The 24,729-nt window shown below is 42.3% G+C and overlaps 1 protein-coding gene across 3 annotated transcripts in view; it reads left to right on the top strand.

The window, feature by feature from the left end:
• The window catches only part of CLYBL (citramalyl-CoA lyase), a 179,662-nt gene that overhangs the window by 88,222 nt on the left and 66,711 nt on the right, over positions 1 to 24,729 (top strand). For all 3 annotated transcript variants that reach the window (XM_074930805.1, XM_074930798.1, XM_074930814.1), the window contains exon 2: positions 2,295 to 2,484. In XM_074930805.1, the coding sequence (XP_074786906.1) occupies positions 2,295 to 2,484 (190 nt within the window). The remainder of the gene's footprint in view (positions 1 to 2,294; positions 2,485 to 24,729) is intronic.

Below are 24,729 nucleotides of genomic sequence, written 5' to 3'. Positions count from 1 at the left end.
CTGCTTGGCTCTAGGCTGGAGTTAACTATTAACGGGCTGAGCTCTTTGACTCCTTTGTGCCTTTAGGAACTACAGGGTTAAAGCCATCAGAGAAAGAGAATAGAAACTAATCACTTTTGTCCCCTCATATGTTTAATGAAGGACTGCAGACTTCTTTACTGACCTCTGTGTCACACTGAAGAAAGACCCTCCTCTTTCCATTTGAGATAAACCACTCTTCCACCTCCTCCTTGCTCTCCCAAAGTGTACCTCTGCAAGAAAATGGGATTAAGTGGATTTATCTAGCAGCCACTTGAGTTGCCACAAGTTGTGTTACCGTCCCCACTTCAACACGAGGCAGGGGACACCAAGTGATCTGTAGGAGAGGGGCGAAGAGCATACTTAGGAGAGACTCAGTGAATCTCAACTGCATGTTCTCCAGGTGTTGTCAGAACCTCCACCACCTAAGCCTTGAAGCTGTGCAGTTAGAGATTGAGAAGCTTTATTAACAAAGGTAGCACTGACACTTGTAAAAAAATAAGGTGTCATTTCTGTTTAACAGCAAAGCTGCCCCATTTCTTAGGCTGAATTAAGCATTACCAGGCTTATTACAAAGAAGAATCTCGCAGCAGGTTTTTGTGGGCTCATAAAGTGGGTCCACCCAGGACATGCAGAGACATAGCAGAGGAGATGATGGAATAGTTGTCCTTTTCAATTTAGTTTAATGAGATAAAATGTGATAAAAGCTTTCTTTGTATTTTTAACCCAAGACACACATTCAGCTTTTAGGGTGCACACTCTAGGGGAAGAGAGGGTTCTTCAACGGGGTTAGCTTAAAAAGGCAAGTATCATAATGGTCTGTCAGCAACACACTTCGTTGGCTCTGATTTAGATTGACTGAACTCATTTCCAACCGTTTGAGAGGGTTAGTCATGTTCACTTTGAAGAAAACCCACATGCGCATATAGCCATGTGTCATCCAAGTGTAGCAACTTGGGAAGCATTATTAAGAGGGGCATAGGAAAATGCATGGGTCCCTGACATGATGCGATAATGACATGTTCAGCATGGTGCTAGAAAAGCTTTGCATTATTCAAAGTGCTGAATAATATACATGATAATGCATAATGGTGTTATATGGTAGGATTATTTTGTGGTATAAGTGACCTGTGCTCTGAGTGTGAAAGCAAATTGTATTTTTGTCTTAATTTTTGATGTAGCAGAATAGGCCTGGGGGTACAGCATGAAATGGGGAGGAACAGGAACAGGCAAGGGGTTTTTTTTTGGAAGGCCATCAAACAGTGACACCCTCTGCAATTTATTTCTCTGTGCTTGTAATTATGGAGCAAAGCAAGCTCCTTACTGCATTGTAGGGCAGCCTCCCCCAGCAGCCCCACTGCCTCCAAGTACACAAACCTGGTGTGGGTTAGCTGGTCCCTCACCAGGAATACCAGCACAGTGTGGGGACCACCACAAACCTGATGCCTACAGGCCATACGGATGCCACCCACTCAAGCCATGTGGCATCGCAGGCTCACATCTGCACTGAAGTGTGGTGAACAAAACATAAATTTTAAAAGGCACTCTAGCCAACAACCTGGTGACAATGCTGGTGGGTTTATGAGCTCTGTCGATGGAAGGCTGTGCTGTGCATCTGAAGGTCTGAAGGCTTCTGAAAGGACATGTTGTGATTAGTGAGGTTCCACATTACGTGGGGTTTTCATTCCTGTTTCCCTTCTTTCCCCCTCCATCCATTTTGCTCATTTAAAATTTGAATGCAAATACATTTGTTGATATAGTGCTCAAGTTGCAAAAATTAACTTTGTAAACCCATGTTGTTTTAACCAACACCCCTGCTTCATTCACAGCATGCCGTCCAGCTCTTGGAGCTAACGTGGCAGATAGCAGCCTCCTCCCTAAAGCAGCCCTGATCCATTCCCAGAACAGCTTCCATCCTATGGAGAAGTCCTGTGACAGAGGAAAAACCAACCACCACCATTCTGTATTTAATACTTGCCATAGCGTACAGAACAGATGCTGTAATTAAGGCTGCACGGATAACTTCAGCCCTGGCAGTTCTTCAGTTCTGAGTGTTTAAGTCTGCAACTTCTGTTGAACAGAGTAGTTTGGGAGTTTTATACTGTAATTAACTGTAATACTGATATCTCTCTACCTTGGCTCGTCGTAAGGAAAAAAAATATAGATAAGCCCAAACCAGCCACTATCTAGGTAGAAATGTTTCCCTTTAAAAATATAGTCAAGTATTCATTACAGCATTGTAGCCAAGAGTCTAATTTCAACAATATCCTTTACAGGGTGGATTCTCCTCTGCCAGCTGGTGTTCCTAAGCTTAGTTATCGCTATGCATCATCTCACAAGTACATTCCCAGGCGAGCTGTGCTGTATGTACCTGCGGATGATGAAAAGAAGATAAGAAAAATCCCATCACTAAATGTAGATTGTGCGGTGCTGGACTGTGAAGATGGCGTGGCTCTGAACAGAAAGGTAATTAAAAATTATCTGTATGATATAATCAGTGCTAAAGAGAACTTGTGGAAAAACATTGCCTTTGCCTTGGGAAAGTGACAACCAGAGAGACAAAGATAAATCTTAGGATATACAAAGTAATGTAACAGTGATAGGCTTTGTGAAGGCTTGGGAAAACCTGCTTACCAAGAACAGAAAGGAATCCGGTGTGAGTAATTGGGGAGGGAGTTTTGAAGGAATGCAGAGAGCAGTAAGCTCTTGTCACAGAAGAGTGGGAGATACTGTTGTTATTGCTGCATACTTCTTATAGGAGAGGAGGAAATGGACTGTGAGAAGTGAAGCAAGAAACGAAGAGGTAGTTTAGAATCACCAGGTTTTGTTGTTGGAACAAAAGCATCTTCAGATTGTGAGTGAAACAGCACGGGGTTGGGTTTGAGCCTCAGGGTGTTTAGAAAGGTTTACTTACTAAACTTTTTGGAAGAAGTGTTGTTAGGGATGTTTCTGATGGAAGGAGAAGTTAGAACCTGAGTGCACGAGGGTTTGGAGGGCAGTTTAGATTGAAGGAGCTGCAAGAAAGCAGGGATGGAGAACAGTGTGGAAAAGAAATGTAGATATGTTAAGTACCAGTGCCAAGTTTTTGTTGACATTTAGATGTGAAAGAAGAGAGAATGATCTAATATGCATTCTGTTTTCCTTGCAAGAACATTTTTAAAATATACGAAAATAACCATCTTTAAACATTTCACATCTTCAACAATGTAATATATGAGAAAATGGTGTAAATGTTTCATAGTGAGAGGTATTTCTGAACAGGAATCTAAGTTTGCTGTCATTTTTACATCATTTTTATATTTTTCAGCTTTCCTGTCCTTTTTACAGTGCTTCAAACTACAGTAAACATTGTTTAAGGTTTGAGTATGAATGTGTTGCCTAGGAAGTTATGAAAACAAGATTGAAAATTTTCCCATGTCATCTCAAAAATGTGGATGAAATTTTAGTCTTTTCTGTTTCTTGGAAGTTAATGCTTTCCAGAAGGACTCTCTTGGGTAGTGCTCTCTTTAACCTTCAGGTCTTTACAGGTATGTTGGAAAGAAAAAAAAATTACCATTAATTAGTATTGTTTACGTTGTATTTGGGAGACTGCTGCTGTAAGGTGACACAAGACACAACTGTGTATTAAACTGTAGTATTTTTAGGTGCATCTTAATTATGTAAAACAAATCATTTATAGCAGAAACATCTATATATAATAGAGGATGACAGCAAAAGAAAATTTTATGATCAAGGCAACAAAGTTTATAGTAGTAATTTCTAAAGGGTGGTAAAATTCTAGCTCTGTTGAAGTGAAGGGGAGTTATGCCACTGGGTATAAGATTTCAAAGAAATTAGGGGGAAAATCTGTAGTAGGAACTTGAGGTGACAGATGAGCCCCTGACTGAGCTTAAATGCAAAAAGGAAGCAGACAGGAGGTAGAAGTGGGGACAGACAACCAAGGAGCAACACACAGTGTTGTCCAGGCATGTAGGGACAGAATGAGGACGGTCAGAGCTTGGCTGGAATCAAAACTGGTGAGGGATGAGCAGGACGAGAATGTCTAGTACAAGTGCATCAGCAGCAAAAATGAGAAGAAAGACCAGGGCAAGCGTGGACCCACTGCTCCATGAAGCCTTGGGCTTTACTGTCTGATCTCAGGCTTCCTAGGTTGTCTCCTAGAAGCAAAACTTGGGAGAGGAAGGTAGTAGCCACAGTAGGGGAGGATGGAGTTAGGATCTATTTGAATAAACTGGTCCCTGGGACCAGACAAGACATACTGGAGGCTGCTGAGGGAGCTGGCTAGTATCATCCTGAAGCTGCTGTCTGACATCACTGAAATATCATGGGACTGGCGGAAGTTCCTGATGCTTGCAGAAAGGCAAATGTTGCAGCCATCATCGGAAAGGTTAAGAGTAAGGAACTATGGGCCCGTCAACCTAACGCTTGTCTCCAGGAAAGTGATAAGGCTGGTTCTCACTCTATTTTACAGTGCACAAGGACCCAGCCAGAATGGACTGATCAGGAGCAAATCATGCCTGACAAACCCAATCACCTTCTCTGAATAAATTACTGTCTTTGAGTATGAGAGATGAATAGATGCTGTCTACCTTGACTTTAGCAAGGTTTTTGACATGGCCTTTCATAAGATCCATCCTGAAAAGAAATGGTCTGGATTAATAGATTATAAGGTGGGTGGCAGCTTGACAGGAATCAGGTGGTCCACACTGCCTACTATTTTGCATTTACCTCTGCTGGGGCCAATACTGTTTGACTTCTTCATTAACAACCTGGTTTATGGGATGGAGTGCAGCCTCCCCAGGTTCATGATGAAAGCAAAATGGGGTGCAGTTGATACGCTGGAGGGCACAGCTGCTCTTCTGATGGGGCTTAACAGTTGGGGGAACAGCCTGACAGAAAGGTAATGAAGTTTAACAAAAGCAAAAATGAATTCCCAGCATTGGACTGGGATAACCCCACGCACCAGTACAGGCTGGGTGTGTGATTCCCTGTGGGCACCTCTGCCAAAAAGGCCCCGGATGCTGTTTTACAAGAAGCTGAATGGGGTCAGCAGTGAGCCCTTGAAACAAAGGTGGCCAACCACCTCCAGGGGCTGTGCTGGCATGGGTGCAGTCAGCAGGCCCAGGAGAGGGGTTCCTCCCTTCCACTTGGCTTTTGAGGGTCTCCCCGGGAAGGGGGAGCTGTGCCCAGCTGTGGGGCCCAGGACAAGAGCGAGACTGACCAATGGGAGGGAGATCAGGAAGGGCCACCGCGGCGGTCATGGCACAGGAGGAGAGGCTGAGGAGCTGGGTTGTTCGTCCTGGAGAAGAGATGGCTGAGGGCTGAGGGGGCCTTGATGGAGGCTTTGCTGCCTGTGGGGAGCTGGAGGCATGGCAGAGCCAGGCTCTTGTCACACAATCACAGCAACAGGGCAAGAGCAATGGCCACAGGTTGCATGAGGGGAGATGCTGACCAGAGACAAGGGAAAAATGTCTTTCCTATGCAGATGGTCAAACACTGGAAGAAGCTGTCCAGAGCAATAGTGGGTGTATTCAAGCCTTGCCTACATGAAGCCATGAGCATCCTGGTATAGAGCAATAGTTAGCCCTGCTTTGAGGTGGTAGATGGATGAGGTGGTCTCCTGAGGTCCCTTCCAACCTGAATTAGACTGTGTGATTGCATGATCTAGTAGCAAAGCATAATTCAAATTGATTGAAGAATTGAATTTCATTTTTAGAACTGCCACAGATACTCAGGAAGACTTTGAGACACGTTCTGTGAATGTGAAGCTGAAATTATTATTGCTCTTGCGGCTTGTTTTAGTAATGTTTCTGAGATGTTTGGAGACTGTGTGAAAGAAGTACAGTATTCGGTGGCCCATTGCAAATGGGTCATCTGAAACAGAAAAAAACCATGAGTAAACACAGAGTCTGCCCTTCAATCATTATTCTTTAAACAAATAGTACTGATTATTTTGACTGTCTATTTCTGTGTTTTATATTAATAAAAATGCTACTTACGGATTTTCTTGAAATTGCTGCTGAAATGTTGGGTTTGGGGAAAATCAGGAAAAACAGGTTGAAGGTTCACAATGCCTCCGGCCAAATTTACCTGTCTACAGAAGGTCTTAACTTGCATCAAGTCCAAGCAGCAAGTTTGAACCATCTTAACAAGTCCATTTTAACAAGATGCTGTGTGGTTTGTATTAGGATTATGTTAGATTTGGAGAGATCAGTAATCTGAAATGTCTGCAAGTCCCTTTGGTTCCTTATTTAGAGGGAAATGAGGAAGATGAGCTTCCTATAACAAAAGCTGATAACATTTGCAAAACTGCATTTGTTTGCAGTAGCTGCTTTTGAAGCAGCAGTTGTAGATTAAAAATCCTTAAGTGTTTTCTGTATAATATTTTCTCTTGAAGAAATTTTGGAAAATATCCTCCCCTGCACCCTCCTCCCACAATTATGTTGTGTAATGGCTCACAGAGAGCACCAGAAGAGGGAAGCCCATACCCTAATCTGCACACATTTTTGGTGCCTGTATTTCTTACCTTCAAGAGCTCAACACTGATTTCAGGTACCATCTGTTGACTTTTCCTTCTTTTCACTCCTTTTTTTTTTTTTCTAGTTAATATTTTGATTTAATCAGAAAAAAAGGCCCTTGCAGCAAGAAGTTCACAAAGAGAAAATTTCTCAGCTTTTAAGGGGAACCAGTGGAAAGAAATAGCTAAAAAGGAAAGTTATGGTATGCTAAATACAAAGCCTGCAAGTACGGTGAGAGCTGATCCTGGTGTGAGTAGGACACCTGGGGCTTTTGCAGCCCCTTTGGGATGGACAGAGCTGTATGAGGTCTTCAGAAGTTCAGAATAGGGAAGGTGATAGGAAGATAGTCCAGTGTTGCTGTAAATTTCAGCCTTCTTTTACAAAATTAGCTTTAGTCTTGCTGAACATAGCCTGCTAGCCATGCTGAACTCAAATCCTGGTTGGGGCTCCACACACTGGTTTTAGAGATATAAATGCATAATGTCACACAGTGTGGACTGTCAGCTGCCTCTCCAGATGTCTGACTGTAAGACATTGGGAATTTCTACAACAGAAATCTAGTTTTCGCTTGGGGCATGAATTGAATACCGCTAAAGGGAAATTACTTTCCCTAAGGTACTATTCACAGACGAAGATAGGAGCTCTTCCCCACCAATGTATGTGTAAAGTTTATCCAGTGTTGCGATACATTTTAAAGAAATGACAGAGAATGGCTTGCTTGATGATATTTTTAAGTGAGCAGTTCAAATAGAAATTCTAAAACTATAAAATAATAAATAATACAGATCGCAGTGTTGATATGTTGCAAATGTATCACACTCTAGAGACTTTTTGTGAAATGGTGCAAAAACAGTCTGTATCTATTTTAGCTCTTTGTAGGAGAAGGCCTGAATATTCTTTCATTTTAACTGTAAAAAAGAAAAAAAATTAAAAGTTGACTGCATCACATGCTTGACCAAGTCATGTAAACCAGTAAGCTGAATTGCATGTTATGCCATTAAGAGGTTTCTGTATAGGAGCTGAGCTGTCTGAAGATATCTTGAGGGCTCTCAGCCAAACCAGCACTCCCTGGTCTAGCTTTCTCTGTAGAGCTGCATTATTCACTATGTTTGTATGCCAGGTGAACCTATTATCAGGTGGAGAAGTTTCCTCCTCCTGTTGGAGAAAGGAAGATTTCTATGCCAGTACTTTCATTTTCCAAGGGCAGAGTGGGCTGACATTTTGTAGTTAGTTCCCATGGGTCTTGAAAGTTTATCACCCTTACAAGAGAGTTGTCTAGAACAGCACTTTTTCCTGCTGGATCCTGTCTTCAGTGCTGCTATTCTTCAGAGCATCCAGGAGGTGTTAGTTGCCAGGCCAGCCTAGCAAGAGACCAGTTAGAGCTGCTATTGTAGTGTTTATGCCTCTTTCTGAGCCCTTGAGAAGAGTTTCAGAGTATTTCGATGCCTCCAAACCAGTGCTATTAGTGGCTTTATCTTCACTGAGGTCAGTAGGATGTTTTTGAATAATTGGGATATACAGCACCTTACTCTGTGTCTCTCTTTAGTGTGCCATCAGGCCAGCCAAGGCACAGTCCCTGCTGCCAAAGATGACCTTTTGAAAATCATCACAAACAAATTTTCAAGGGGCTAGGATTTGACCTTTTCTTTCCATGGGCAATGCCAATGTTATAATTAAGAATCAGAACAAAACCCCATGTTCTTCCTGCTCACCTTTTCTCTATCAGAAGTGTAAAAACACTTCCTTGGAGTTTACATGTGGCTGGGAAACATCTGTGTGGTCCTCTGACATGAAACACTTGAAAACAGGAAATGTTATTGTGCTTCTCTGGAACTAAATAGATCTCATTCATTCAATAAAATTTATTGATATCAAGGGCTGCACTGTAGAACTATGTAGGACTGATTAGAGTTTAAGTTCCTAAGCCCTTTTTGCTGTGAATCATGATTGTATCGCTTTGTTTTTTCTAGAAAGAAATTTCTCTCTCCTCCAGCACTTGAGCAGGAGAATCTGGGGAAGAGGAAGCCTCAGCTCTGTCCTTTCCTCACCTCCCTTCCTCAAGAGGGGAAATGGCAGCCTCTGAGCCTCTTCTGTTCTCCTTTCTCCCCTCAGCAGTGAGGGGAAGTTCAGTTGGGCTAAGAGGATGGATAGGGAAGGACCTATTTTGCTTATCCACAGCATGGCCTCTTAGGGTCATAGCATAAATTTGTTCCTACTTAATATCTTGTAGCCACTTAAAAGATCATCACTGTGCAGTGCCATAGAAGAAAAAAAATTCAATTAATTCTTTTGAATCATCTGTTTTTAAAAATAGGATTAAAGCCTGACCACTTTTCAAACTGTTTCATTATGAATAACGCATACGTAAGAGATGGCTCTGGGTTCATTACAGTTAAGAGCAGATCATCCGCATACATGCTGATTTTATGGAGATTTCTCCCCATGAGAATGCCTCCTCCATCTCCCTAGTGATCTGATCCTGGGGTCAGAACAAACAGCACGCCGGCAAGAGAGCATCCTTGCCTACCATTTTTCCCCTAATCTGAGGCCTTCTGACCTTTTTATTCCTTATCACTGATGAGAAGAGGCTCTTGCATACAAAATAACACTTCAACTAAATTTGGGGGTGGAGATAAATACATAAAATGGGTCAGCATGGTATACAAAAAAATCCTAGGCTTTCCTTATTGAAATGCATTTCCTGATTGATCTTATTGAAGGCTTTTACAGTATCAGTGGAAAAAAGCTGCAGTTGGTTTCCATAAATCCCTAGCTACTTCAATTAAAATCAACAGTTTTCCTGTATTACGTGGTGATGATAATCTTTTTTTTTTTTTTTTTTTAATAAAGCCAGGTTGGTTAGGATTTATCAATGCCGCAGGTATTTCTCTAGGCTCATAGTGAGAATGTTAGCTAGTACTTCATAGGCACAGTTGCATGAAACATTGATAACTAGGTTATTTTACCAGGTCTTTGCTTTATTTATAATAAATTAGTACTGTACCTAATTGTATTCCTCCTACAGGGAGAAGGCTTGCTGATAAAGTGTGTAGAGAATGATTAAATGTACACAGGCGCATAGTAGGGTGACTTCTCTTCAAAAGATGCACAAAATTAAAATGGGAATGCTGCTTTCCCCAGTGGCTTGCCATTATTAAAATTCTCAGTAGCATGGGAAATTTCTTCTGTAGGAATTGGGGAGTCCAAAAGTCTCTCTGGTTTATTGTAGGGAAGCTGAACTGTACAGTGAAACTCTGCAAGGCCTTTTTGATCCTTGAAGAGTTCTGATGAATATACATTTTTATGAAAGTTGTAAAGTGTTTTCATTTCCTTATTAATCCCACCATGGTCCTGGAAGAACTGCCACTCCTGAGTGGTAACTGTGACAATAAAAGGTTTTGTTCCTATTGTTTTACTCTACAAGCCAATCATCTTTCTTACATAAAGATTTGAGGATTCACAAGGATGATCGCAATATTCAGCAATTTTTTTCTTAATGAGCTCAGTAATGCCTGTGTCTCTTCGAGCAGAGCCTTTGAATTGCCAGTTATTTCTTTTCCACTGATTCAGATGTATCCAATTAAGTTTGACTTGGACATGTTCTGATGTAACTATTACTGCTGACATAATGGTGTCTCGAAACTTAGGGAAAATGTCTTGGCTCGGTATTAACAGGGATTTCAGGCAGGAATACATTAATAGGCCTGCATTTTAAAACATGCAATTAATGTTTGTATGTACTTGGAATTCACAGCACTTCAACTCTGTGTGTGTAGTACACTGTCCACAGGCACAACAGCATACTTGGGTACTGAAGGCTAATTGCAGGACGAGAAGTCATGAATTGCTACACATTTCTGGACCAGTTTTCAGTATTTCATCTGCTTTTGTAGTAGGAAGAACCTGGCTGCACAGACACTGAGCATCTAGCACTTAGTTTGAAGGGACCCATTGAGTTGCAAGTGTGCTACAGAAAATCAAGCCAAACAAAAAAATTTCAATGTATATGTGTAGCTTAAAACCAATCTGTTGGATCAGATTTGGGCAGACTTTTGTTTGTATGCAGAGCCCTGTGTTGGATTGTGTTGTCAGGGCTGCAAGGGTAACGGGGGTGAGGAAAACATAATTTACTGCCCACATCACAGTCACAGGGATTCTCAGCACTCAGCACCATTTGCTGCAGGTCCCCTTTGCTTTTTCTCTGGCCATGAGCAGGCAGAGGAATATGTTTGTATGTCCAAGTTTCTATTGCAATTAGTCTTGAAATCTAGTCTGGAACCTAAGACTTCATTGTGCTCGTAACCAGTAGTCCACCCTACTTCTTCTTCCACACTGCAAGGGCCACACTTTGAAAACAGAGAGGCAGTCCAAGCATGAGGAAATCCACAGACCCCATTAACAGGGACACAGATGATAAAGTGGTAGGACACACAGAGAATACAGCACTTGCCCTCTTTGGTAAACTTTTCTATGTGGTATCTCTACAGTCACAGTCAAGGCAGTGGTCTGGTGTACCTTTGGTCTGATTTAGGTAAGATAGGTAGGGAAGGGAAGGTGAAAATGCATGGTACTTTTCCCAGTGCGTTGGTTCCATCAAAACTGGACCTGTCCCAGGATGGTGAAAAGGTGGGGAAACCTCAGAGGTACTTGAAAGATTATGGGCAAAATCTGTGGTTTATTTTACCAAACTGTTTTAAAAATACCTGTGTACCTGGTGTTTAGCAGTGTCATTAGATAGCAAAATACTGAAGTGTGGTGGGATACTGGGTAAGAGAAAATAATTTTTTATGTCAGGTGGAGGAATAGCATAGCCATATACATGGAAGTTGCAGATGAGGATGAGGATGTGTGTGGTCATGACTCGGCTTGGGAACCTTGTCAAGTGTCAACTGAAAGCATTGTATTTAACCTCTGTACCTTTGGTTTCATCTATTATTCTTCTAGAGACCAGAGAAAAAGATCCTAGCAGTGGTGGGAGCTAAACCACCAGTACCTATGTGGAAGGCTCATTTCCTTCCATTGTATGTCCAGTTAGAAGGAGTCTACAATACTTGTGATGCTGCAGATTCTGCAGTCCTTATTTAGATAACATTTCACAATGAATTAAGGACATTTGTGTCTAAATGAGTAATTCAGGATTAAGCCCTTCAGGAGTTTGAGTTTCTTCCTCCTATACACCACTATATATTGAATTGAAGGCATGTGTGCTGTGCTAGTGTCAGGAACACCATTCCCAAAACAAGCATAGAACCATCTAAAAGCAGCCTTTTTTTTCCACAAGCTAAGCCCATGCCATGATGCCCCTTCAACATAGAGTGGAGTAATTTTTCTCTGTTCAACAGAAGACAAAATGCACGGGATACAATTGCCTAAAGTCCTGGGTTTTATATATTCTGTGAATGACTTTCTTTGAATTGTAAAAACACGGTACGCTAAACAGTGCTTTATACCCCAAAAGAATACACTTTCATGGAACAGGCTGGCACCCAAAATAGCTACAAAAACATATTTCTGGCTTACTGAAACTGGAGAGCATCCAGAGCCATGAATTTATTGTGCACTAACATACCAGAATAGAGCACAATACACAAATTTTGTGATTTTTTTCTAGTCCCTGTTATAAAAGCCATAATAACTGGAGACAGAGCATTAGGAAGTACATGCATTTGTTTACTCACATCTAAACCTGCATAGCAATGCAGGCTCCAAGGGCACAAAAGCTCTTAATGTGTCCCCAAGTTACACATTACCATGCCCTTGGCTTTCAACCAAGGAATTCTTTTGCAAAGAAGCGAAAACATGCCAGGTTTTTTTCTTCATTTCAGGTAAGTCAAAACATCTAGCCACATTTGAGAGTCGCTGTTTTGACAGTGGTTTTTATGTATGTATGTGTGGAGCATGTGCAGTTGTGAGCGTATCTAAATACATTGACCAAAGTTTATTTTATATCTGTCTCCGAAGACAAATGCACACATCTGCAAATCCATCATACTACAGATTTGGTTGTTAATGTAAGCTGCTCTGCTGAGGTTGCCCATCTTTCCTTTTGGCTATGAATACCTCAAGGGAGATTAAGGTCTGCCTTCTTGTTTATCAGCAAGGAAAGTGGTAAACTGACTGTGGACTCTGATCAGCACTTTGCACCTTTTCTGAAAGGTTAAATAAAATCTTTGTGTTTTCTGAGTTTGACCACAATCTCTATCATTAATGCAGCTTGGTTGCTTTGAGATGGCTGTTTCAACTCCTGAATGGCTGCAAAACATAGTGCTGTCTACTGCAGATCACCGTAATAGTTCTTTTTGCTATGCTTCTTTCACTGCGGTGCATTAGGGCTACCCTCTCCAGAACAATGTGTTTGACAGTTATTTCAAGATTGGGAGAAAAGAACTGTAAATATTTTTCTTCATTTCTGATCACTGAGCTCCAGAAGACCATAAATCCTTGTGTCATTCCTCATTTGGGAGCAAATGGTTCTAAAGATCCTGGCTGTTCATTTTAGGATGATTATAAACCATGGCTTGTTCATTCTTTCCTCCTTACTCGTTACAGCCTCTTACTAGGTTGCCTCAAAATAGCTGCTCCTATGCCAGACTTGAGATAACTTCATCTTCTAAGGTTTCACAATACATTTGTGCATTAAAAGGGGATATGTTGAATAAATTGCTATTTTCTTCCAGCTTAGTCAGGTTATTTGGTTATATTTTAAACTTTTATTCCACACAGACCAAATCTTCCACTTATTTTTAATTATTCCAATCTTCCAATTATTTTTAAACAGAATAATTATAGATCATAATTTAGTATGCGTTTTCTTGAGAAAAAGGGCAAATTAATACATGTAAACATGGGTGAATCTATTTAAATAAACTGTCCACAAAATCCTTACAATATGTAAACAACATTTGTTATGCCTTGGAGATAGCATATGATTGGACTCGTGAGACCCTGTTTATCCTACTGAACAGTTTCTTTTATAACTTCAAAGGGAATTTTATATATTTATGGCAATAGCAGGGTGTTAAGTGTAGCTAGACAGAAATTATACCTCAGCTATTTAGTTAATGCCAATAGGGATTAAATTAGATTTTATAGCTGTTAGTAGAAGTCTGTTTTGTAGCTAACAAGTGGGATTTTTAAATCCTGGAAAGCATAATCCTATTATAAAACTGGCAGCTGAATTAACATTATCTAGGAAGCAAGTCTTCACGGATTAACATTTTTTGACATTAACAAAGAAAAACTAATGCTACAGGGATATTAGATGCTTTTCCCAAAAGTAGGAAAAAAAAGGAAAGTGAATATAGGACAAGATAAATGGCACAAATACTGCAGAAAGGAAAAATGGAGTGAAATATGCATGAGAAATGAAACCTGGGAGTGGCCATGTTCTACCTCAAACACAAAAGAAATACACCGGGTAGGAAAAGACTCTACAACTGGTGATTCGTATGTCAGCCCACGCATTGATTTATATGTGCCTTATGACTAATTCACAGTTATCCAACATGAGCATGGGATAGCCACTAAGGCCTTCACCTGTCCTGAGGGCTGAAGTCTCCGCATTCCAGCTAAATGCTATAGGAGCCAAGGACTGGCAGCACTGCAGAAGAAACACTTGTCCCTTTACTGAACGGGCCCATAAATCTGTTCCACAAAGACCCTGAGGAAGTTCTCCTTACATACCCTGAAGGACAGTTATAGGACAACTGCTGTAGGCAGTGGTACAGGAGATGAGTGGGTCACTGAACTTGTTGCCTTGCAATACCTTACTGTAGGCATTGATAGACTAAATAGCTATAAGGGTATATGCCATGTCATATTTCAATTAAAAAATCTTCATCCCCATCACAGTTGCAGAGCAAACCTTTTATTACTTAAAATCGTGAAGTACACATCTCCTTGTAAATTATTTTAAGATCTCTGTGTTTAGAATCTGAGCCCTCCTTATTCAAGCTGCAGCGCTGAAATAATGAAAGTAGTATTTTGTTGTGTGGAGGGATAAAAGGAATCCACCTGATAAACTTACCAGTCACAAAAACATGCTGAACAATTTCTTCCAGATTTTGCAACATCATATTCAGTGTTGTTGACACAGTACAGATTTTACTGTAACAGTATCTGTTGGCTGCCATCTTGTCTCACAAATTTTTTCCTTCTTATCAAATAGAGAATTTCATTAATTACAGATGAGAGCTAAACTGAAACAATTTGTTTTAACTTTGCCTTCTAACCTCCCAATTTCTTGGTTCAAGTAAAGCAGAACTAGGTTAGAGTCACTGTCAGACTGGGGTTTTGTTATCAGAGATTTAACTGTGGCTTTGCAAACCTAATACATAGCTTCACAGGTTGATTCTTGGTTTGGTGCTTTTGAAATGATGCATTTTTCCTCCTTGTGGGTTGCTACTTTAACCATTATTACTTACTGGCTTACATTTTTACTGAGCATCTTGGCTGCCAGAGCATGTGTGTATAACAGTCATTGCTCTAGTTAAATCCATTACCAAAGGTGTGGTGGTGACTGCCTTAAAGGCTTTCTTAAGTCATAGTTGTGTAGCACAGACTTTATCTTGCAAAGCATATAACAACATCTAAGATGTGGAAATAGTGTGAAATTTCTAAGTTCCCAAACTGTTGTCCTCTGGAGTTAGTGCCGTGAGGAAGAACCTTGGCACTATTATGTCAGTGGGAAAACTCACACCATTTGGCATCAACAGGACGAAGATTTATCCCCTGTTGTGTGCATGTTGCACCAACAATAATGAACTCTACTGGGAAATGGAAATAGTTGCTTTCTCTCTGTTGTGGCTCTTTTTCAAAAATCTGTCCCCCAAGTGCTTTTTTTAAATTATTTTTCTGTATGTAGAAGTATGCAACAGTCCATAAGCCTGGTGCTTTAAAGCACGCAGGTATCTTTTAACCATTGCCACAGCCCTCTGAGGTGCTGGGTGTCTTCAGAGAAATGGGAGTAGAATATGCCTATGTCTTTTCACATCAAGAAGGACATGAATTTGATGTCTCAGAAGCGCATGGTCCTTAGATAAAGGATCTATCTTTCTTTCCCCTTAACTACTGAGCAATCCTATAGCATTTTAGTGTTTGTTTCTAGTTTTGTTCTCTGGGTTGGAAAGTATACAGATGTGACCCATAAGACTTGGGTTGTTTTTAAATGTTTGGCTAGATCCTCAGATTGTGTAAATACGTTTAGCTCTTCATTTTTCATATGGCAACACAGCAGGTGAAGCAGCTTTCAAATGAAAATTAAAGAAATATTAAGTGGGAAGAGAGCATTGTATGACCAGGGAGTTGCATCCATATCACCTGGCTGGACACTCATCATGTACCTCCAGTCCTCTGGAAGAAAGAGATGAAGGTGCAAGAGAATGGTTACTGAGCAGAGCACCTTTCATCCTCCAGATGACCCTGCATCTGCTATGACCGGCTGCTGCTTGACTTGAAGGAGCTTATTGAACAGGGAGGGAAGGATGAGGGATGCTTGACTCTGCCACCCAGCGCTTTTGCATCTGAGTATGTGTTTTGCTAGAGCAGATGCTTTGTTCAGGGCCAGCATTTGGAAAACAGTAGCAGCAGCACCTGAGCATTGCCAGTCAGGGCACCTGATCTCAGAATTTGGCTTCATGTTGTCAAATTTGCTTATCATTGGTGAGGTACAATGGAAGTGCCAAGAAGAAAAAAAAATGCCCAGAAATGTGATGGTGGATCGTGGGTTTCAGTGCTTAAGGCTGCTACAAGTAGCCCTGCACACACATGCTCAGTTTTGTACCTGGGAAGAATTCACACACTGAGCAACCTTTGAGTAGTGCTTGATATGACTTGACAGAAACTAGCAGAAAGAGCAACTGGCTTTTAGCCTGTGAGGATGATCCCAGGCCATGGTCAGCAGGCATCACCTCTTCTATGTCCATCTCTTCATAGATTTGGTGCTACATAACAAAGTGCTGAGTGGCTCATGCCCTCCTAGGGGGGACGTTCCCTGGAGGAAGAGCAACAATGCTTTGAGGTAAGAGCAGCCAGCGGGCTGCAGAGGCCTCAGAGACCTCCCCTTTCTTTTGCTGTTGAAGCTCTGAGCTTTCTCTATGATGCTAAGGGAGGGCAGACCCACAAGAACCACTTTTCCAGGCCATATGGTCTTGGCAAGAAGCCTCCTGATTGGGGTAAAAAAATTATAAAAATAATAATGCATATTGTGCATATTTAACATATACCTCTGAGTACTGAAGACTGGGTAGTGCAAAGAAGGGATCTCTATGAGCTGTTTGTAGCACACTGCAGCTGGGCTGGAGGTGAGAAGGCTCTTTTCCAGTGTGGTCCAGGAGTTGGTAAATTGGTAATTTGAACAGGGTGTGAGGGAACGCTAGTGAAGCAAATGAGGGCCCTCAGGCACAGTGGCACAAAGCAGCAGCTTCTCAGCTCAAAGAAGTCTTGCCTGGGGTTTCACACAGGGCTGCCTGTAGACCCTTTTTTGACTCTCACTGTTCAGGAAAAAAGGACTTGTATGAGCTTTTAATTGGCCAAGTTACATGCAGGAAGCTCCGGACTCATCAGCAGCTGGCTTTTCACACCAAGAACTCCACAAGTGCTCAGTAAAGTTGGTATGCATAGTAAATCTGCCATGGCTATCAAGCCTGATTCCTTGAGCAAAGCAGAGCATTTACTGAATTGTTCTACTGATAAACGTACCTGCAGGGGAAACTAGGACCTCCATTTGGGATCATTTGTTGGAGGTTTTTCTGTGGTAAGGGAAGTATTGAGCTGAAGGAGCTGTCCTCATCTACTTCAGTTCTCTGACTGAAGCAGGATGAAGCCTTACCAAAGCACTCTGATGGATGCTTTCTGTAACCAGTTGCAGAGTGTCTACAGATATCTCCGGTCCCCCTAATGCCTACTCAGGATTTTCTAATAATAAAAATAATAATAATTAAATGGTATTTTGAGCATATGAGATGGATTTTTCCGCTGACCACTTACAGAAAGAAAAGCAGAAACCTGTAACCATCTCTTACAAAACATTATTCTGTGTATTGAATTGTTTTTAATGTGTCCTATAGACTTTCTCCTTTAGTAAAAGTGACTGAATATCCTTCTGCTTTTTCTAACAGGAGGTGCCTGAACATCTTATCAGTCTTCTTGTAAGCTTGTGGGCTCTCTTCAATCTTTTTTCATTTCTCATCCCCAAAACTGGATATTTCAACTGCGCTCTTATAAATGCAACATAAAGCAGTGCAATTCCTATTTTATTATGTATTATGTTCTTATTAAAATATTTCCAGAATTGGCTTTGTCTTTTTTGTAGTAATGCTGCATTGGTGGTACTCATTCACTTCAACCTACTACTCTTGGTGCGTTTTCAGCTTTGTTCCTGCCTCTATGTCTCTGCTTCATATGTGGTATTTTTCTGTCTTTCTCACTTTTTACTGTCTATGCAGCCTGAGAATGTCTTTACATCTCCCTCCAAATTAAAGGTCTCTGAAGATACTGAAAATCTAATGTCTCTTACACTACCCAAGTTGTTAATGAATATATTGAAATTATGCCACTCAACCCTCCAGGAGAGGTGCTCAGATGAATTCTGGTTTCTACTTTCTGAAGGTAGGTTTCGACATTATTATGTTTGCTTTGAGGTTGTTATGGGGAGGGCAACAAAGCTGGTGAATAAATCTTATGAGAAGCAATTGAAGGAGCTGGGACTGTTTAGTTTGAGGAGGAGAAGGCTGAGGAGAGACCTCATCACTCTCTACAACTACCTGGTTGGTGCTGGCCTCTTCTCACACGTAATGTGACAGAACAAGAGAGAATGGCTTTAAACTCCAACAGGGGAGGTTTAGACTGGACATTAGGAAAAGAATTTTCACAGAAAGAGTGATCAGACAGTGGAATAGGCTGCCCAGGGAGGTGGTGGAGTCACCAGCCCTGGATGTGTTTAAGGGTCATTTGGATGTGATGTTGGAGGATATGGTGTAGGGGAGAACTGTGTAGAGTAGGGCTGATGGCTGGACTCGATGATCCCAAGGATCTTTTCCAACCTGAATAATTCTGTGATTCTGTGATGTGCAGCAATTTCAAAAGCTTTCTCACATCTTGGCTACCCTCCACAGTTTCTCAAGACGTCTCTTAAAGTAGGTGACCAAACTTGGAGATCGTACTCCAGGTGCAGCTTCACCAGTGCTGAGTAAAAGGCGGCAATAGCCTCCTTAGTCTTCTGGCCATGCTCCTCCTAATGTAGTCCAGTGTGCAGTCTGGCTTGTTTGCAATGAGAGCACACCATGCCATTGCTGGACCTCATTCAGGTTGCCACCCACCAAAGCTCCAGGCCCCTTTCAGCAGGCACAATCTGTAGCCTGTCACCTTCAGCCAGGCAGACATATGGGGTTATCCAATCCCCACTGCACAACTCCTTGCTTCTCCTTGCTGAACTTCCTGGTGCTCCTGTTGACCCAGTCCTCCAGTTTCTCATGGTGCCTCTGGACTGAAACTCTACCAGTCATGTCCCTCTAGTTTGGTGTCACTGGAAAATCTGCTCAGGGCTCATTCTGTGTCGTCACTAAGGCTGATACAGAAGATGTTGGATGAAATTTGCCCTAGTATCAAAGCCTAGGGTTCTCCACTTGTTACCAGCTGCCAACTAATCATTGAGCTGTGGATAACTATCCTTCAATCTCAGCTGTCCAGCCAGTTTTCAACACATCTAATAGTCCATTCTTCTAGCCCATGTTTTCTCAGCTTCCAGATGAAAATGCTATGTCCCTTAAAGTCAGGGTGTATTACATCTGCTGCTCTCTCTTTGTCCATGTAGCCAATCATTTGTCATAAAAGGCCATCGGATTGGTCAGAGATGTCCTCCTCCTATCTTCAACCCACACAGACTTGTTCATTGTCTTCCTTCATTTCATAGTCTGTGATTATCATGATAGCATGACTGTGACCTGTTCTATCCTCCTTTATTCTTTACCCAGGTAGAATCAATAGACTTAATGAACAAGAGACTTTATTCTTACTTCGTTATATAGCTTCACAGTGTCAAGTATTTTGAAGTGTCCTTATCACCAGAGCATATTATACTTTCTGATCATTAAAATTTTAGTTGCCTTGACTTGACTTTAGATACCTGCATCTGAGAATGCAGTTCCCAGCCACACTGCTAATTCCTGTGTGTGCTCTTAAGTGCTTGAAAGTCTGCTTTTGTGCATACTCAAAAATGCTTCTGTCCTCTTCTGGCAGCTTGTTGTCTCTCTCATGCCAAGGCTATCAGAAAGGTATGTTCTATCTAAGGCCCTTGAGCAGATGGGATCAAAACTTGCCTAGCAAACTCTGAGAGAAGACACATGCAAAGCACAAGAAACTATGACCTTTTTATTTTAAAATGGCTAGGATAGGAAAGAAGAAATAATGGTCATATCTGTGGTGGTATGGGTAAGAGGCTTACTGTGAGCTGATGGGTCGGGGTCACAGGGGAAGCCAGAAAATGGTGGTGTCTGATCAAGGAGAGGCTGTGGACAAAAATTTCTTTAAACAATTGAAAGAAGCATGCCAAATTCTTTCTGATTCTCATGGAGGACTTTAACCATGCCAATATCTACTGAGAGGAGAGCGTGATGGGAAACAAGCAATCCAGATTTCTGGAATGCATGGAAGATAATTTTTGGATGCAGATTCTGAACAAGCTAACTAGGAGAGATGCTTTGCTGGACTCCTAAGTGAGAATGAACTGTCAGTCAATAGCAGCCTTGACTGCAGGAGCTGTCACATGCTGGAGTTTACAATAGGCCTGATCCCATGTTAGGCTGCCCCTGAAGGTAAGGGAGCTCATAAGGGCTGGTCAGACTTCAGTGACAACCTGCTCAAAATGCAAGAATATCATCTGAAGGGCAGAAGAACAGGCAAGCATGGCAGGAGGCCAACTTGCTGAGCAGAAAACTCTTGATTTAACTAAAATGCAAAAAGGAAGCATACAGGAAATGAAAGCAGGAATGGGCTACCGAGAAGGAATAGAGAAAAATTACCTGGGCGTGTAAGGACTGAATGAGGAAGGTCAAAGTCTGTATGGAGTAAAAACTGGTGAGGGACCTGGAAGACAGCCCCAAAGGTTTCAACACTTTTACCAGCAACATAAGGAAGACCAGGGAAAATGTGGGTCAACTGCTGAGTGGTGGCCTTTGCTTGCAGAACGTGGATAAGGCTGAGATGATTGATACTTTCTTTGCCTCAGGCTTTACAGTCAGAGTCTGCTCTCAGACGTCCTGGTCATCTCCTTGTGTATAGAAGCAAAACCTGTGGGAGAGAGGTGTTGCATGCAGTTGAGGATGGAGTTAGGGTCTATTTAAATAAGCTGGTCCGTGGGACTAGACAGGACATGCTGGACACTGTTCAGGGAGCTGACTAGTGTCATCATGAAACCACTGTCATCACTGAAAGGTTGTAATGTCTGGAGGAAGTTCCTGATGCCTGGAGAAAGGTAAGTGTTGCAGCCATCATAAGAAAAGGGTAAGAGTGAGGAACTGCAGGCCCATCAGCTTCACGCTAGTCTCCAAGAAAGTGATGGGGCTGGTTCTTATGGAAGTTATTTCATGGCAACTAAGGACCTAGTCAGAATGGACTGATCAGGAGCAAATTGCGCCTGAGAAAACTTCAGGCCTTCTATTTTGAGATTACTGGTGCTTTGGATGAGGGGAGAGAAGTGGATGTCTTTTACCTTTAAATTATTAAGGGTTTTTACATACTATCCCATGATATCCTGGTAGCCAGCTGGAGGAGAAATGGACCACATAAACAGACGGCCTGGACTGTAGAGCACAAAGAATAGTGCTGAGTAGATCAGAGCCTAACTGGTGCTTGGCTAAAAGTGACATTCTGCAGATATTGTGTAGCATTTTAATCAGCAACCTGGGTGATTTCATGGAGCTCACACTCAGCAGGTTTGCAGGTGATACCATTCTGCAGGTGAATGACTGGACAGCAGGACTGCCCCTTAGAGGGACTTTTGCAATCTGGAGAAACGGGTGAGCAAGATGGAAACAAATTCCCAGCACTGGACTGGGATAACCCCATGCACCAGTACAGGCTGGGTGTGTGATTCCCTGTGGGCACCTCTGCCAAAAAGGCCCCGGATGCTGTTTTACAAGAAGCTGAATGGGGTCAGCAGTGAGCCCTGGAAACAAAGGTGGCCAACCACCTCCAGGGGCTGTGCTGGCATGGGTGCAGTCAGCAGGCCCAGGAGAGGGGTTCCTCCCTTCCACTTGGCTTTTGAGGGTCTCCCCGGGAAGGGGGAGCTGTGCCCAGCTGTGGGGCCCAGGACAAGAGCGAGACTGACCAATGGGAGGGAGATCAGGAAGGGCCACCGCGGCGGTCATGGCACAGGAGGAGAGGCTGAGGAGCTGGGTTGTTCGTCCTGGAGAAGAGATGGCTGAGGGCTGAGGGGGCCTTGATGGAGGCTTTGCTGCCTGCGGGGAGCTGGAGGCATGGCAGAGCCAGGCTCTTGTCACCCAGTCACAGCAACAGGGCAAGAGCAATGGCCACAGGTTGCATGAGGGGAGATGCTGACCAGAGACAAGGGAAAAATGTCTTTCCTATGCAGATGGTCAAACACTGGAAGAAGCTGTCCAGAGCAATAGTGGGTGTATTCAAGCCTTGCCTACATGAAGCCATGAGCATCCTGGTATAGAGCAATAGTTAGCCCTGCTTTGAGGTGGTAGATGGATGAGGTGGTCTCCTGAGGTCCCTTCCAACCTGAATTAGACTGTGTGATTGCGTGGTTTTCCTAGTGGTATGAAGACTTGTCCAGGAAGCAGGGAGCAGTGGTATATGCGTCCTTAGCTAGAACAACGGCAGCACCCTGCTTGCTAAATAAAACTCTGATCTGTATGCATGCATCTCTGTGGTAGAGACATTCTCCACCCTGCTTTAAATAAGTAGATATTAACTGGGCCAGAAAGCAAATCTAGGCCTGAAGCTGACTTTCTAGCTCAGTGATTAGGGCATGAACCTAAGAGAAGAGAGACCTGGATTTCTATCTTATGCTCCAGGGATAGCTTATACATTTTAGCCTATGGCTCTTTTTCAAACATCACAGGGCATGCGTCCCTGTGTGGTTCTAGTCCTAGTTTACTAATCTAATCAAGAAATCAGATCCTCAACAGGCATGAAACTGGTACCATCAAAAATACTTCTGTACTACCAGGGAAATCTTCATTTATGTTTTTTCTTAACAGTCTGCCACCTCCATGAGCAGAGCATTCTGTTTAAAAACCTTGAAACAATTCAAGAAGTTTTTACTGCTTTTTTAGTTGTAAGTGGAAGATTATGAATTTTACTTACAACTGCTGAGAGCTATTTTTTCCCTCCCTCTGTACTATTCCCTCACCTGTTTGAGTTTGAAAAACAATTCAAGCCAGACCCTCCTTTTGTTGGAAGTGCCTGGATGGAGACTATGAGGATCAGAACAACAAAAAACCAATGCATTAGAGGCTGCTGAATCCAGCAGCCCTTTAGAGCCAGTTCCACCTTCAGTGAGGCTGAGCAAGTGTTCCCAATAGGCACATGCATACACATATTTACATATATATGTGTGAGTATGTACATATGTATATGTATTTTCTGACTGTGCTAAATAAACTGAGTGACTGACCACTCGGTTCAGCATGGTCAGAAAGTAGTGACTTTACCAGCACTCACATAAACAAAATGCTCATACAAACATGGACAGCATGATGGGCCAATCCAGTTCCCAGTCCTGCATACGCTCTCTCTGTGTAGTAGTATGCATATACACACAATGTCTGTATAATATAGACCTCTATACACACATAATACAGACCAGCCATTTCTGTCCTTAGACAGTCCGTATAGGCTGTAGCTGGCCCCAGATCCCCTGGTCTCTCAGTTTCTGTCTCCTGGACCAGGAGATGGTCTGATGTCCTTCATGTCCTTCAGCATGGAGGTTCATGACCGCACTGCAGTTGCCATTAAACACACACACACACATGCACACACACTGGAGCAGTCCCGTAGCTGGCCCCAGATCCCATTAACAGTTCAACTTACCTTTCCATTAGCCTGAGAATTACCACTTATTGCCCATAGCCATATATATTGTTAGTAAATTAAAGGTGAGGTTTCTCAAAGCCAGAGATTTATGGTAAGAAACTTGCTGTCACTGTTTTTTTCAATAGGAGTTGGGTGTTAAACTTATTCCAAACCCTACAGATGTAGCTATGAAATGGTCGGCTGTAAGTGTGGCGTGCTTGAACATCCTGTAGAATTAGGAAGGAAACTTCACAGAACTGATATATGCTTTATTTTGATTAAAAATGCAAAGCACTGTATTATTCAGCTGTGCTGACCCACACGTGAGGGTCTGTACAGGCAGCATGTTTTACTGATCCTTTTGTAGAAGGTGAAGGAGGAGGAGCAGCTCAACTGGGTTAAGCACAGTAGATGGTATAGATAGGAGCTTCTGGCTACCCTGCTGCTCTTGCAGTTGATTAGCTGTTTTCAGTAATTATGCATTTCCATCAGGGGTGCAATGGTTATCACCTCTGGTAATGAGATTACTCCCATTTCATACAAATGTAATGTTCTGCCGGTTCCCTTTTGGCACTTTACACGTTTCCTTGACTCACGCTCTCAACCCTTGTCGAGGTTGCTCACCATATTCTCTCCTATGGACTCACCGAACCGTGCAAATGGGTTCCCCAGCATTTGTCAGTCTCGTGGTAGCAACCTATAGGCATGCCAAGGTAGCTTCACAGCACGTACGGTAAAAAGCTTGCTTTGCAGTAACCACAGTGAACTAGTTCAATTTTTTTGTTGCTTTTTTTTCCCAAGTGGCTGCAGTAGGCTGTCACAGAACAGGAATTACATGTTTTTCACTTCTGTGAATCATCCCTGTAACCCATGACATAGCATTCCAAAAAGTCCAAAACATGGTTTTGCATCCCATTCACCACAGAAGAAAACGAGATAAGGCCCTATCCTTTCATCACAATATTGAAAAACTTGCAAACTTTGCTGGGATTCCCTAAATGCAGAGTACTCATTCCCCAAAGCACTGTTAAAAATCATAATTGCCAGTTATAGGACAAGCCAGAGAAGTGGATGCTGGTGTTGCATCTGACTTATACAAATAATTTGTCCATTCTTCTGGTGCCAGGTAATTACCTTGGAAATTTTTTAAACAGAA

The sequence above is a fragment of the Athene noctua genome, chromosome 1 (genome assembly GCF_965140245.1).
Source record: "Athene noctua chromosome 1, bAthNoc1.hap1.1, whole genome shotgun sequence".
NCBI classification, from domain to species: domain Eukaryota; kingdom Metazoa; phylum Chordata; class Aves; order Strigiformes; family Strigidae; genus Athene; species Athene noctua.
This window is presented reverse-complemented; position numbering and strand designations above follow the sequence as displayed.